This window comes from Podarcis gaigeae, assembly GCF_964106915.1.
Source record: "Podarcis gaigeae genome assembly, chromosome: 4".
NCBI classification, from domain to species: Eukaryota; Metazoa; Chordata; class Lepidosauria; order Squamata; family Lacertidae; genus Podarcis; species Podarcis gaigeae.
The window spans coordinates 56,294,602-56,308,898 of NC_139677.1; the positions used below are offsets into that span (position 1 = coordinate 56,294,602).

Below are 14,297 nucleotides of genomic sequence, written 5' to 3' on the forward strand. Positions count from 1 at the left end.
GAAGCAAGAAATGAATTTTTAATAACATTCCTTCTTGTTTTCAAATCTCACTTTTTAAGGATTCCAGAGTGAACGTTTTGTAGCCAGCAGAGTTTAAAGCCACACTTTTTTATTTTTTATTATTTCATTTATTTCATTTATTTTCTGCCCTATACCCGGGGGTCTCAGGGTGGTTACTTTCTGTGAAGTAACATTGTTCTGGCCATGTCCAGGAAGCTTCTTATATGACCTACTGCACTGTCAGATGCTCCTCACTGAGGGCTGTATATTATCCAAGCCAGATAGTAACTTGAATAATTCATGTGCGTAAATCCCTGGTACAATTTTGGTTGGGCACGGTGGTCTGGTTCACACATCACACTAAACAATAAATGAAGCTGCAGTTTCATGTGAACAAGAAGCATGCTGTTGCTCCCTGTCTTTTCCAGGGTTTCATAGTACTACAGAGTGCCATAAAAAGTTTTTAAAATGTGAACTGTAAACATACACTACTGCACTGTGTTTAAATAGCAATTGTAAAAATATATGGTTTCATTAAATTGATAGGGACAGCTCTGTGTGTGAGTGAGTGTTTGTATGTTTGTGTGCGTGTGTGTGTGTGTGTGTGTGTACATGCACAATAACACATGACTCATTTTTATTTGTGAGACACAGTTTTGGTTTTAGGAAATTTTATTGAATGTTTTTGCATTCCTTTTTTTGTAAACCGCTTAAGGATTTGATGATATCATGCAGTAGAAATTATTTGTACACACAAACATATATTAGCCAATAAATAGATGCAGACAGTAAAAAGCATTCCATGTGTTCAGCTGTTCACTTAAGGCCCAAATGAACATTTTCTCTCTATCTGGGACTGGAGTCTATTCTGCAGGAAGTAGATTAAGGCACGTTTTTCCTATAACAGGAAAGAAGGCCCAGATAACTATAAAAAGTGTCAGGCTCATCAGAATAGGGTGAGATTCCACAAGGCTTTAAGGGGACTGTTGATCATAGTAGACAAAATGAAGCTGCTCAAACAAGCTTGGATATGTTGGTGGCATTTTAAAAAATAGGTACTATTTTGATTAAATACTGAAATCTATTATTCAAGTAATATATTTTCAGTGCCATGGTGCTAGATATTTTATAATTATTTAAAAACTATTCTCAAGTAATCAAGCCAGTTGAACAATTAGGGATTTTACTTCAGCTTTGATCTCAATTATTTGAGGTATCTTCTTGATTTGAGTCATATATGAAACAAATACACCAATGTTCTTGCTGAGTTTTGCTCTCTTCAGCATGTTGCATCAACAGACTTAAAACTGACATAGCAATGGTGAGTTTGCCTATGAAATTAAAACAACCATTTAATGACCAATAAAAGCAGTTATGCCCATCTGAGATACAGTATTTCATTTTGAGCTCTTCAAGGTATTTCTGGAAGCTATATATGAACATAATGTATTACTTATTAGAGCAGAATGTAGGTAATTTTAAATATGTATCTAGTCATCTCATGATTACTGCTCCCATTCCAGATATAGTGTCGTAAATGTTTGTTATTTCATGCAAGCAACACTACACACAAGGCTATGAAAAATACTCAGTTTTACTCTGGAACCCCCCCCCCCCACTCCAATGTGTACTTTTTGCAAATAGTAATAGGCTCCATTAATGGCAGTTTCAAGTGATCTAAGTGAAGCGTGCTCTAATAATGGCACTGGAGAGCTAAAAGGTGTTTGTGTTTGCTCATGACATAACAGTGTTTGCTGTGTTGCACTTCTGAATTGTTGTTCAACCCGTTATTTCTCACTTCTGTCTCATCCTAACAGGACACTTGTTCTGCAATGATCAGGACAGCTGTGCTGAGACAACTCCAGAAGAGACAGAAGTGCATGTCTTGGAGTCGTCCAGTGAGGGTGATAAAACTGGCAAGGTGTGAAACTTTCATTTTCACATTGTAAATAGCAGAATCACTGCAGGCTAAAAGCTGGCATGCTGACTTCACAGCTGTGTGCGATTAGAGCATCTCTTCCAGGATAATGTTTACCTTGGGGTGTTTTTTTTTTAAGTGTTTACATGATATAGAATGAACCCAATTAGAGCTTTGATTATAGCTCGACACCACCTGCTGTACCCAAAGCTTCCCCTTCGCCCATCATGGGTGGGTGTGGTGTGGTAATAATGATTTTGAATATAAAACACTACAGCCCCTTTTCTTTGGTTGTGAATCTCCCTGAATTCCACTTGCCACATTTTCACACGCACCCCTGCCTCTACTTATAATTCTTAATATATGATATGCTCAAATATATTTTTGCTTGTTGCAGAGCTTTCATGGTGGCATCCTAAATGGAAAGAAATGTTAGGTGTTCTATCTTTTGATTGCAGTGGAACTCAACAATTAAGATAAACTGACCAAACAAATGGATTGTTAATTGGGATGCCCATCCCAATTGGCAGCTTATTAACATAGGAGCATCCTAGTTTATTTTTGTGTGTGCTTTGTGAAGACGAGCTTGTTGTTTTTTGTAACTGTGTGTGCAAAAATACAATTCAACTTTAAAAGGACATGCATTTCAAAAGTTGTCTGATGAGTGCCTTCATTTTACACTCTGCTGAAAACATGTAACTCCTTCAGAATTTTTCTGATAATTAGTAACAGATAAGGTAAGTAGGTCTGAGCTTCCTTTTGTGTCCCTGTATTGCAATGGTTTCCCCAGAATAGTTTACTAATTACAACTTCTGCCTCTGGACAGCTTCACATAATACAAATTGATTAAATGAATGCCACTTTTTGTGAATGAAATTCCACGTTTGTAATACATGCAGGTTGTCACATGTGACAAGCACTTTCATATTTATTAACACAAGGCAGGAAGCTGAATTTGGTGGTATATCATGGGGTGTACACGTAATAAAATAAATGTGCATGTAATTATCATATGTGACTATATTTATGTGAGTTACATGAAATATCAAATCTCAAAATTGTATCCAGGTAAGAAATTAATCTTGTGGGAGGTGGCTCTTGGTTACGAATTAATCCACAAATGGTGTTGTTAGGATATCATAGTGGAAAGGAAGGAAAAACCTCATGGCCTCAGATTTCCTGCCCCTTTGTCTAACTAGCCTATAGCCTTTCCTTTGATAGCTAGACAGTGGAAGTCTGCTGGCAGGAGGTATTCCCAAGCTTGAAGCAGCTGCAAAATTGCATCAGCTACTAGAGCTCAGATGCAGAGCTCATATGACAAGCAGGAGGCTGTTGAAGTTTGCACTCTGGTTTCCTGCAGGACCTATTATAGTAAGTGATGCTGGGTGGGTTTTCTGGCTTAGAAAAGAAGGGAAGTTCTGACCTCTAGAGGTATGTAGATCTTAAAACGTTAAGTATGGTCTTTGCTGGATTAATAAGGTGTTTAGAAAGGGTATGTCTCATTTTTAAAAGTGAGTAGTAGGAAACTGGTTCATAGTTTTAAAATATTCTTATGTTGGTGTTTGTACTCTTATCTAGATTTTTACATTTTGCAAACTACAGTGGTCATGTCCTGAGGTTTTCTTCTTTTCAGCTGCAGATGTCTTAGATCAGTGGTCCCAAACTTTCTCCCCCATAGACCACTTGAATATTGCTGATGGTCTTGGTGGGATCCCTTAGTCATTATTCTGCCTGTGGTAGCAATTGCAGTGCACTTTGCTGGATAAAGTATTATTTTTATTGTCTGTTTATGCTTCTTTTGTTTCATATATACCGTATTTCATTGCATCACAATTTGAATTCTGTAGAATTCAGATTGTTGTGCAATAAAATAAGAAATAAAAGAATCAATAAACATACAATTAGGAATCAATATGAATATTTAATGTGGACATGACGTGGACCATTTAAATGAAGCTCAGACTACTGCTGGTCCACGGACCACAGTTTAGGAACCCACCTCTTAGATTAAAGATACGTTATTAAGGTTAATAAATATGTATATTAGGGGAAAATGCAGTAGCTTGTCAGCTCTATGTAGCAAAACATACATCGTTGATGACCAACTTTTTTAAACTAGCTGAGTCATTAATACTCAGTAGACAAGTGTAATACCTTTCTAACTTGTGTAATCTCTTCTGTAGCAGAAGAATACAATAAGGAATGGAAACTTGTGTTGTATAAACGAAATGCCATTTATTTAATGTGCTCTTAATATGCTGAAATGCATGTTTTGTTTATAAAGAGAGAGATACTTTTGAATTCATTCTGGGGTTTTTTAAAGGTTTTAAAGGTGTGTGTTTACACTGCTTGTTTAACCTGTGTTAAAGGTGTGTGTTTACACTGGAGAAAGCATTGCAAATGAATTCATATTTTGAGTTGAATAGTTCATATATAATGCTATACCGCATAGCACAATAGCACTCATCACATTCTTCCTGTATTCTTATGTGATTTATGACACTTTAATAACAAAAGATTATAGGAGCTCACTTGATTAACCTTATGTTGGTGTATGCTTGAAAAGTGGTTCTTTTACGTACTTCATTCCTAATTCTATCATAGCATTATATTTGTGCTGAATTAAATCAAATCTTTCCAGCAATAGCACCTTCCTTGTACAACACTAAATGTGCTTTTGTACATCTACAATTAGATTTCTTCTGCAGACTATGTTTTATCAGTTGCATCATTAGTCTTCATACATAGGATAGTGTTTCTAATAAGCCTTAAATGCCTACCCAAAATGTTTATTAGCCACCTTGAGCTACACATACTTAGGTCAGTAGTATAGAAAAGAACAAACCTTCTTAGGCTTGATCCAGGATTGGAAGAGTGTGTGTGTGTGTGTGTGTGTGTGTGTGTGTGTGTGTGTGTGTGAATGGTATTCATTTATTTCTTTTGGACAAAATTGATGTACTGCAATATAGGATGAAGCTGGGAAAAGCAAACCTCTAGAAGGAAGGATTTGGTTGACCTCTCATCCCCATGATGTTTCCAACTGCATCTCTTTGCTTTCTGCCAAAAAAAACCTATCACACTTTAACAGCATTGTGCTGTTCAATTCACATCTGACCGGGGGTGGTCTGGTTGTCACTGAGATGCACACTGCGGGAGGAGAACCATTGTATTATCCTGTAATACACACGATGTACATATATGTACACACAGATGGGTTGAATTGGTACCCATGAAAATGTTTTTTGGGGGTGGAAAGGAGATTTCAAGAGGCTGAAAAGTTTTATATAGCCCCCTTGCTTCTCTGGTGTAGCCCCCCTGTTTTTGGGGCTGCTTCTCTCCCCAATCCGCAGGCTCAGTATAATTTAAAGCAAGCAAACAAAAAGCTCAAAGGGCTGCTTCTTTAGAGAATCTGAGCCAGTCAGGAATCACATGGCCATCACGATAACAACCTGTCATTACAGCCCATCAGATTGGCTAAGTGACAACACCATGGTGCTAATTCAGAGCAAGAGCAAAAAGCATTGTCCATACTCTGATTTGGTTTTCTGTCTTTCTTCATTCGTGACATAGCCAAATCTGGTTTTCTGCATGAAATTGTCAGGAAACCTGTTAACTCTAATTTTCCTACATAATGATATCACAAAGCTAAATTAGAGTGTGGATAGTACCCACTCTGAATGGGCAAATATATTTTGTACTAATCATTCCTGAAACGAGCTGTGCTGATTTGGTTGTGTGGGTGTAAAATGCACCCTCTGCCCTGTTTTGACTTGATATTTTGATTTCAAATCCCCTTTTGGGGAGAAAAACTGCTGGTCGTTTGTTACCTTTCATCTAAATTAAGGCAGCTGTATCTTAGCACTGCAGTTAATTAGCTAGCGATGGTAGCAAAGAGTCATGATTTTTGTTCAAATGATCAAAGTATTTTGAACATGTTTTCCCCTTATATTTTAGCAATGAAGGACAGTCATTTTGTTTCTTGCATTCAAAGCACATTAATTACGTTCTCTCACCGTCTACTAGTATGATTTGTAAAATATCTTACCTAAACTTCTTACCAGCTATTGGCTTTCAAAGATTTCTAATTGGCAACCTGCTTTATTTCTGGAAATGTTAATATTCTTGTGCAGCACAGGTTGTAGCCAATCAGCTCTCCGGAGCCTCAGGCAATAGACATTTATTTTCCACCGGGGATTTTGCTTCTTCCTTTCAAGTTTAAGCTGTCCTTGCTTGAGTACTTTTTCGAAAGCTCTTTGAAAGGGAGAATTAAGGACTGACTCTGCAGCTTAAATCAGAGAATTTCATTCTAGTTGACTCTATTGAGCGTGTAAAGTCTGAAGAGGAATACAAGAGGAATCCGGTAGCTGCCCATTCTCATTAACATGCAAGAAGGTATACAGCAGTCAGAAATACTATGAATTGGAATGAGAATATGTATTTTTTTTTTTACCCGTAAAGTAGGTCAAGAAATCTCGATGTGGGGTGTGTCTACCCTCCGTCCATTTTTTATTGCTGAAAATGGCGAATAATGGTATTGTCAGAGTAACATCGTTTTGGTGATGTCAGTTTATTGGAGAGTTAAACGTAAGCCCAGAAATGAAGGCACTGGGAGAGCTTCTGATTCTCTTCGGCATATGCTTCATATGGTGAGATCTACCATATAGCGGAAATAATGAGAGAATGTTATGTTGTTATGCTACATTTTAAAGGAATAATTGGCTGATGCTATCAAAGCAAATTGAGTGATTTTCCAAGTCTTGCCTTGAACATGCAATAATGTGGGTCACCAGAATATCACACAAGGTGAGATGGGGGTGAAAATTGTTATCCAGCTGAAAGAACATTAAATAAGCAGTGAAATTTGAGATTCAGCTGTTTTATAGTTGGATGAGGTAGAAATCTTGGGGAGCAAAATGTTATTGTATTGTGGAAAGGGGGGGGGGGAAAGCATTTTTAATGTGGCTTTCATTGGTCCTTGGGTGCATCCAATTCTGCAAGCCTAAAAATGCAGATTATGGCCAACCAAAGTGAATGACAATTTGGATCTCCAGCAATTACTACTTCTCTTTAAAATATGTAATAAATGCTGATCTTTAATACACATATTTTTCAAGAAAAGATCCATATTAGTGGATGAGATAATTATTGCTTTTTCTATCAGTTAACTTTAAAGATATGTGATTAAGTAGGTCTCAGATGAAGTAGGTTCTTGCCTATGAAAGCTCATGCTTATAGCAGCTAAGAATTCCATGTACAGTTTTTCGGTTGTATTTTGTATCTTTGGCATGTTAAAGAATCATGTGTTGTTCCTTCTGGATATAATAGCAGGCAATTTGTCTAAAGATAGAAAAGTTTGTGTAAAAACTTCTGAAAATGGCTATGAACTGGTATTTGTCAGGATATTGACATGCCCTGTCAATAAGTCCATGATTGTAGTTCTCTTTAAAACTTGTGTTTGTGCTTTGATGTCTTGTGTGTCAAACGGTTCCTCTGTGTGGGGCTTGGCTTTATGGGTGACCACTGCAATTTGCACAACCATGGTGGTCCTTTTTCTAAGCAATAAAAATTGTGTTAGGCATTTCCATATAACCCCTGCTGGCTTATAAACCTTCTGGCCTCATAAGCCTTTTGTCATGTATTTAAATTCATTGGTCTTCATGGAAATCACACAAAAAACAAAACACAATATTCAATAAGGCAATAGAGCTCTGTCTCTGGTTCAGCAAAACCATAAACTTCACAATCAAATGCAAACTTGGTGGAATACGTGTGTATATTACATACACATTGTATGATAAACACATACACACACATATTGCAATATGAAATAATATTTTCATACGCTATATAACTTTTATTGGGTCAGTGTTGTGTGTGTGTGTGTTTAGCTTTTCGTTAGCACAAGCTAAATCCTAAAAAGATTCAGTAGGAGAGAGTCTCTAAAAATAAGTTTGTGCTGAAGTCTCTGTTTAAATTACCCAACCTGATCTATTCCACATACCAGTAAACAAACTCAATTGCTTTCTGGTTTCCTACATGCCTTTGATATGCTCTCCAAGGGTCATATGGTAGCTGGATAGGTTCAGTTGGTCCTCATGATCTGTGGATGATTAGGATACATTTCCCTCTTCTAAGAACTGGAACCAGAAACATCCCTTCCAGTTCAGATCTCCATATTCCTTGACCCCAACCAAGATGCTCCTGTTTACTCTCCTGGCATATCGTAGAAATGGAGTGTTGGAAGGGACCCCAAGGGTCATCTAGTCCAACCCCCTGCAATACAAGAATCTTTTGCCCAGCATGGGGCTTCAGCCCTCAACCCTGAGATTAAGAGTCTCATGCTCTACTGACTGTCCTGTATGTGTTGTGCTTTCCTGCTCTTGAGCTTATCAGCTAATAATAGGCTGTGTAGAAACTCTTGCTTTGAGACTCCCCTTCTTCGGTTTTCTTGATATCAGATAGTGGCTACAAGCTTCCAACCCTCTAATTGACATTTCTGGTCAGCAACAGTCTAGCTTATTGTCAGTTCTTCTGGACCTTTCTGTTGTTGTTGTCATATTAATTAAATTTGTATACTGTCCTTCATTTGAGGGTCACAGGACAGTTCATAACATAAATCAATAACCCTTCTCCCACCAACACATTTAAAAAGCCTTAGAAGGTTAATCAAACATTGCACAAATGGATAGCCACCTCAGTGAGGTCCTAATCCATTTAAGGTTTTATTGGTCAAAGCCAGCACTTTGAATTGGGCCCAGAAACTTAATTGGCAACCAGTTCAGCTGGACCAGAATTGGTGTAATATGCTGAAATTGTCTTCTCCCACTGAGCAACCTGGCAATTCTATACCAGTTGAAGTTTCTGTTGTTGTTTTTTAAGAATATTTTTTTATTAACCGACCAATCACATCAAATCAAACCAAATTACATAAATTCCAAATTACACAGCTGAATTTTAAATTTTTGTTGGGGGTACCCATATTTCAAGTTCCGAAGGGGATCCAATCAACTTCTTGCTTCTTACTGCTGTTTTAATGTCCACAAATCTAACCTTATGATGTTCACAGTACTATCCAGTCCTTTCTTATTGTTTTTCCACATCTCTTGTTGTTATTGTCATATATTTTTCCTTTCTCTTTGTGACCTCTGATAGTCTCCACAAGCTGGTTAGAACAGTTTGTAATCCTGCGTGGATATTTTTTTATCCAGTAGCCATATCCAGATGTTTTCCATATAACATCACTTTGATACATCAAAACAGTCTTAGCGTCATTAATCTTCACCAATCTGCCTCCTTTCTCAAAACCTCTGAGGAGATTCACCAGGAATGCAGTCTGAAAACAGGTCCGTTCCTCCTCCCGGCTATAAATCCTTTGGCAAGATGGCGACTCCGAATTAATTGCTGCGCCATTCCAAAAGCTCTTATTGCTTCTCGATCTCCATAAAGCATACTTTTGGTTAAAGTTTATCTCCACACTGACCTTAATCATCCTGCTTGGGTCAGTTCAACCGACGGTTCTAATGAGGAGGGGTTCTTGTAAATCACATAGAAGGAAAGTAAAAAAAGGTTTCCCCTCCCCATTCAGTCCCGTTGTCAACATACCCAGCCTTTGGTGTATCTTCATCGTAAAATATTCCTGTTTCTCCAACCCATCGTCTTCTTTCGCAGAGGTCACTTAAATTAGCAGACTTCACTCCCCTTCTTCACTTAAAATATGTGCATTTGCTTCTTTTGTAATTAATTATTCCAAATGTCTGCAGCTAGTGCGCGATCAGAGACAGCGTCCAGGAGAGCCGAGGTCCACACGGGGGCATTCTGCCTAGGGCCCTCACCCCCTTCTTTCGAATTAGGGGGTGATTTATGGGCACAGCAGGCAAGGGCAGTGTTCCCCATTTCCTTGGGGCAACAAGGGAGGCTGCCTACTCCCATAACAGCCTCTTAATTACCCCGTGTGGGTCGGAGAGATGGTATTGTCGGCCATCTTCCAATGTGCCCCCTAGTGGCCCCCCCACCAGTTGAAGTTTCTGAACAGTCTTCAGAGGCAGCCCTACATATAACATGTTGCAGTAATCTAACCTAGAGATTACCACAGCATAGAGAACAGAAATTAGTCTATCCCTGTCCAGATAGCGGCGCAGCTGGGCAATTTTTGTGGAGTGCCATCGTGCCCCTTTTCCTCAGAAACAACAAAATGGCAAATGAGGTAAACAAGCGGGTGGTAGTAAAACCTGTCAGTTTAAAATAAAAGGCATATTCAGTGTCTTCTCTGCTTGGCCTCCTGGGAACAATCTTGTGTCAAGCAATTCTAGCAAACTCATAAGGGTGTGAATATCTCAGTAATTGGCATCTCAAACCTGGACATTTGAGCCAGCTCTCTTACTGCGACATCTGAATAACATTTCTGCACTGTTGATATAACCTCTTGTGAAGTTATGCTGATGCAGCAGTTGGTAAACCCTGTCCTAAGCAGCTATTTCCTAGTGCAGCAGGCTTCAGGACTGGGCTTGTAGAATGCTTTAATTACCTTGTGTACAGCATCGCATAGTTCCTTTAGAAAAGTAATCATGTGTAATTTGCATTGTTATGCTATCGATGTAATATACTACATTTTGCTTTAGAAGAGCCCGGTAATTTGAAGTGCTTTAAATCGGAGAAACAATGATGATAGCTTAATCTGGACATTTCAGTGGGACTGGTAACGATGGCACCATTGTTTCTGGAAAATAACATCGGCTATATGTGTGTTTTTAATTTTAAAGAGCACAGAACAGGTTGCTGCTTTTTGTCGCAGTCTTCATGAGATGAATTCGTCTGACTCTTGTGTGACCCCTCAGGAATTTACTGGGCCTCAGCAAGCCACTACAAGACAGCTAACCGATGCTGACAAACTGCGCAAGGTTATTTGTGAACTCCTTGAAACAGAACGCACATATGTCAAGGTGAACTGCTGCTTTTGCGAAATGCTTTAGTCATGTATAAAAGGCAGTGTGGAGGGATGCGCTCACCCTGAAAGGGGCTTGATCCTTTGTGTGTGCTCCCCTGAAGCCTGCACATAAAATGCATGGGCAACTGGACTGTCCACTGTCTTCCATTGTCTTCACCTGCCCACCCCATGGCCTGTAAACCTTAGCTGATGCAGAAGAAAGGGAAGAAGCAGACACAGAAAAGCACTCGGGACTGCGCATCCTAGCATCCATGCGGGGAAATTGGTACAACCCTCAGTTTCCCACAAGTGATGCTGGAATGTGTAATCCTCACAAGGGCATGGGTGCTCTGAACATCGCCACCGCCGGCTCCCATCTTCTCCAGTCCTGGATAAGCTTAGTGATGTGAACAAGAAAGGGTGGTGGTGGTGGACACTTAGAATCAGGTGGAGTAGTAGCTGCTCCTCTGTATCCTGCTCACAAGACCAAGCATGTTCGGCTTTGCAAGCACTCCCATTAGATTATTTGTGAAATCCCGAGTGTTAAGCTTCTGTCTCTTAGTCACAAACCTGGTGGAGCATGGCATTCTTCTATTCCCTGCTGATGTCAAAGTTCTGGCAGGAGCTAAGTGGCTGCAAATGGCTCTCTGGGAGCCCACATGTTTGCATGGTCCTTGTAAGCCTTGGCTTTGTTTACTGTCTCATGTAACCTAGCCAATGGTTTATTAAGATGGCTTGTTTAACCAATCATTGTGTTTTACCACAATTTATGGTTCACTAAGTAGGGGTTCTTTGCAACTGAAGGTTAACAAGGTAGAAACCCTTCTTTGCCACACTGAATGAAGAGAGGGGTAGGGGAGAGTATGAGCCCAATGCTTAGATCAGACATGCTAAGTCTCTTTTAAAGGGTAAAGGGGACCCCTGACCATTAGGTCCAGTTGCGGCCGACTCTGGGGTTGTGGCGCTCATCTCGCTTTATTGGCCGAGGGAGCCGGTGTACAGCTTCTGGGTCATGTGGCCAGCATGACTAAGCCGCTTCTGGAGAACCAGAGCAGCGCTTTGCTAAATTCTGTTTACATTATGTGCAAACCAGCTCCAGGAAGATGCTTTAAACCTGTACTTTCTAGGATTGGGAGAAAATGCAGCTAAAGTAATTTTCTTTTACTTTCAGGATTTAAATTGTCTAATGGAGAGATACCTGATGCCTCTGCAAAAGGAAACATTCCTCACCCAAGAAGAGGTATGGAACTTTCCCCAGTATATTGTTCAGGAAGGTTTGTTGGCTGAAATTAAACAAGATGCAGTGTAGATTCGAACCGTGAAATTCTGAAATGGATTTTTGAGCATAATGAAGCTGATGACTGATATTGCCAAGGATTTGTAAGGGCAAACATGTTCAAATAAAGGCTGGTTAGCAGGATTAGACTTTTATACTAAAATCAGATTGCTGGCATTTAGGAGTCTAAAAATGTAGAGATAATGTGTTGTTACATATTTTATGTGAGAGGAATAATTTTCAACCCATGTTTCCCTATTTCTTTCTCACCAGCTTGACGTTCTCTTTGGAAATTTGACTGAAATGGTGGCATTTCAGGTTGAATTCCTGAAAACGCTTGAAGATGGGGTGAGGTTGGTTCCAGATCTGGAAAAGCTTGAAAAAGTTGACCAGTTTAAAGTAAGCATTTATTTTAATTAATCTGTAGCATTACTCCTAACTCTCCATTAATTTAATTTAATTTAATTCATAGTATGCTATAAGGATGTTTTCATATCCAGTTTCTCACTTGTATTTTTGTTGAAGAGTAAATAACAGAAATTTCATTGTCTTAAGACCTCAGTTCAGGCAAGGCTAGTGTGCCATTTTCTAGAAAATAACACTGGAAATCTGAACTATAAACTGCACTCTGTTTGGTCTTGACAAAAAAGCAGAAAAGAAAGCCACTTCTTTATTACCCTTCTCTTTCCTGTTACCAGGAATTACGTAATACATAAAAGAAATGTAAAGAAAAAAAGTAAAAACTAATTGCAAAGAAGCAGTATCAGAGGAACTGGAAAATGTTTTAAATGTTGCATTATTAGGTTATAACATTACTAAACGGGAATATGTGCATGTTCTATAAATCTTTATCATTTAAGTGCAGATTGTTCTCTTCAGTTTTTTACTTTCATCTGACCTCAGTAAGAGAGCAGGATTGTGTGGCAAATGATCCCTAGGTGTGGGTTTCTTGTAGGGCTGTGCATTAAATAAATAATAAGGTCACTTTCTTGGTAGTGATCTCTCCCTTCATGAGGCAGCTTTTGATGGTCTGTTGCTATGGATGCTACCCAGAAACTTTCCTCATTCCCTCTGAAGGTAGGAGGGAATTCTAGATTTCTGAACTACCTCCTTCAGAAATGAAAATGTCCACTTTCCTCCAAAGGGGCCAGTGTTTTCTTATTGGTCCCCAAAAGCATCCATCATAAATGTCCAGGTGGCAAAATGTAGGGGGGTAAATACAATAAACTGCCCTGGGATCCTTGGGTAAAGGGAAGTATATTAATTTAATAAATAAATAAATAAATTCCGACGAATTCACATTTCATTTTAAGATGTTATTAGGAAGAGAGGGAAGCTCCAGTGGCCCTTCCCCCCCTCCCGCCCCCACTTCAAGGTTGTTCATAAAAAAAATGTTCTAAGTGGAGTCTTGTGCGATTTTTGTTTTACATTCTTATCGTGCTTGAAATTGAGGCTTGCCAATGAAATCGGTTGATACTTAAGACATTCCTTGTATTCTGAATTACCAACTTCCTTCTCCTTCTGGTCTCAAAAGCTCTAGTCGTATGATATGGGTGGAGGGATGAGAAAAAGTATTGTATACTTTATAGAATGTCTGAATGCACTATTAAAAAACAAACAAAGCAGCTAAAATTCTCTGCTTTCCATTCTCTTGATCCTAGAAAGTGTTATTTTCCTTGGGTGGGTCATTCCTTTATTATGCTGATCGTTTCAAGCTCTACAGTGCCTTTTGTGCCAGCCATACAAAAGTTCCAAAAGTTCTTGTAAAAGGTAAGAGCTATATGAACGCAACATACATTCCTCATTCTCAAATTGTGTGGTAGCCTCTCTCAAACCGTAATATTGGATCACTACATTCAGGGTTTGGGCAATGCTAGAGCTATATGTGCTTGTAGCCCCGTGAATACAGGCATGGATTATTTTGCTGTGCGATCTTTTGCGGTCTTTCAAAACTGTTAATACAGGTTTAATACCAGGATGATGAGTGATACAATTTGTGTGTCACTTTAAAACTCTTTTTTACTCTTGTATATTAGTTGGTAACAAACCTATTCAGAGTTCTCTTTGCTTAAGTACCGTATTTTTCGCCCTATAAGACGCACTTTTTCCCCTCCAAAAATGAAGGGGAAATGTGTGTGCGTCTTATGGGGCAAATGCAGGCTTTCGCTGAAGCCTGGAGA

General features: G+C 39.0%; 1 protein-coding gene across 12 annotated transcripts in view; it reads left to right on the plus strand.

Annotated features, from left to right (window-relative positions):
• The window catches only part of TIAM1 (TIAM Rac1 associated GEF 1), a 189,933-nt gene that overhangs the window by 157,846 nt on the left and 17,790 nt on the right, over positions 1 to 14,297 (plus strand). For 10 of the 12 annotated variants that reach the window (XM_083735895.1, XM_083735897.1, XM_083735893.1 and 7 more), the window contains 5 exons: positions 1,818 to 1,921; positions 10,678 to 10,857; positions 12,013 to 12,081; positions 12,391 to 12,516; positions 13,779 to 13,887. In XM_083735895.1, coding sequence (XP_083592021.1) covers positions 1,818 to 1,921; positions 10,678 to 10,857; positions 12,013 to 12,081; positions 12,391 to 12,516; positions 13,779 to 13,887 — 588 coding nt within the window. The remainder of the gene's footprint in view (positions 1 to 1,817; positions 1,922 to 10,677; positions 10,858 to 12,012; positions 12,082 to 12,390; positions 12,517 to 13,778; positions 13,888 to 14,297) is intronic. The other 2 variants (XM_083735904.1, XM_083735903.1) reach the window with 1 other exon arrangement.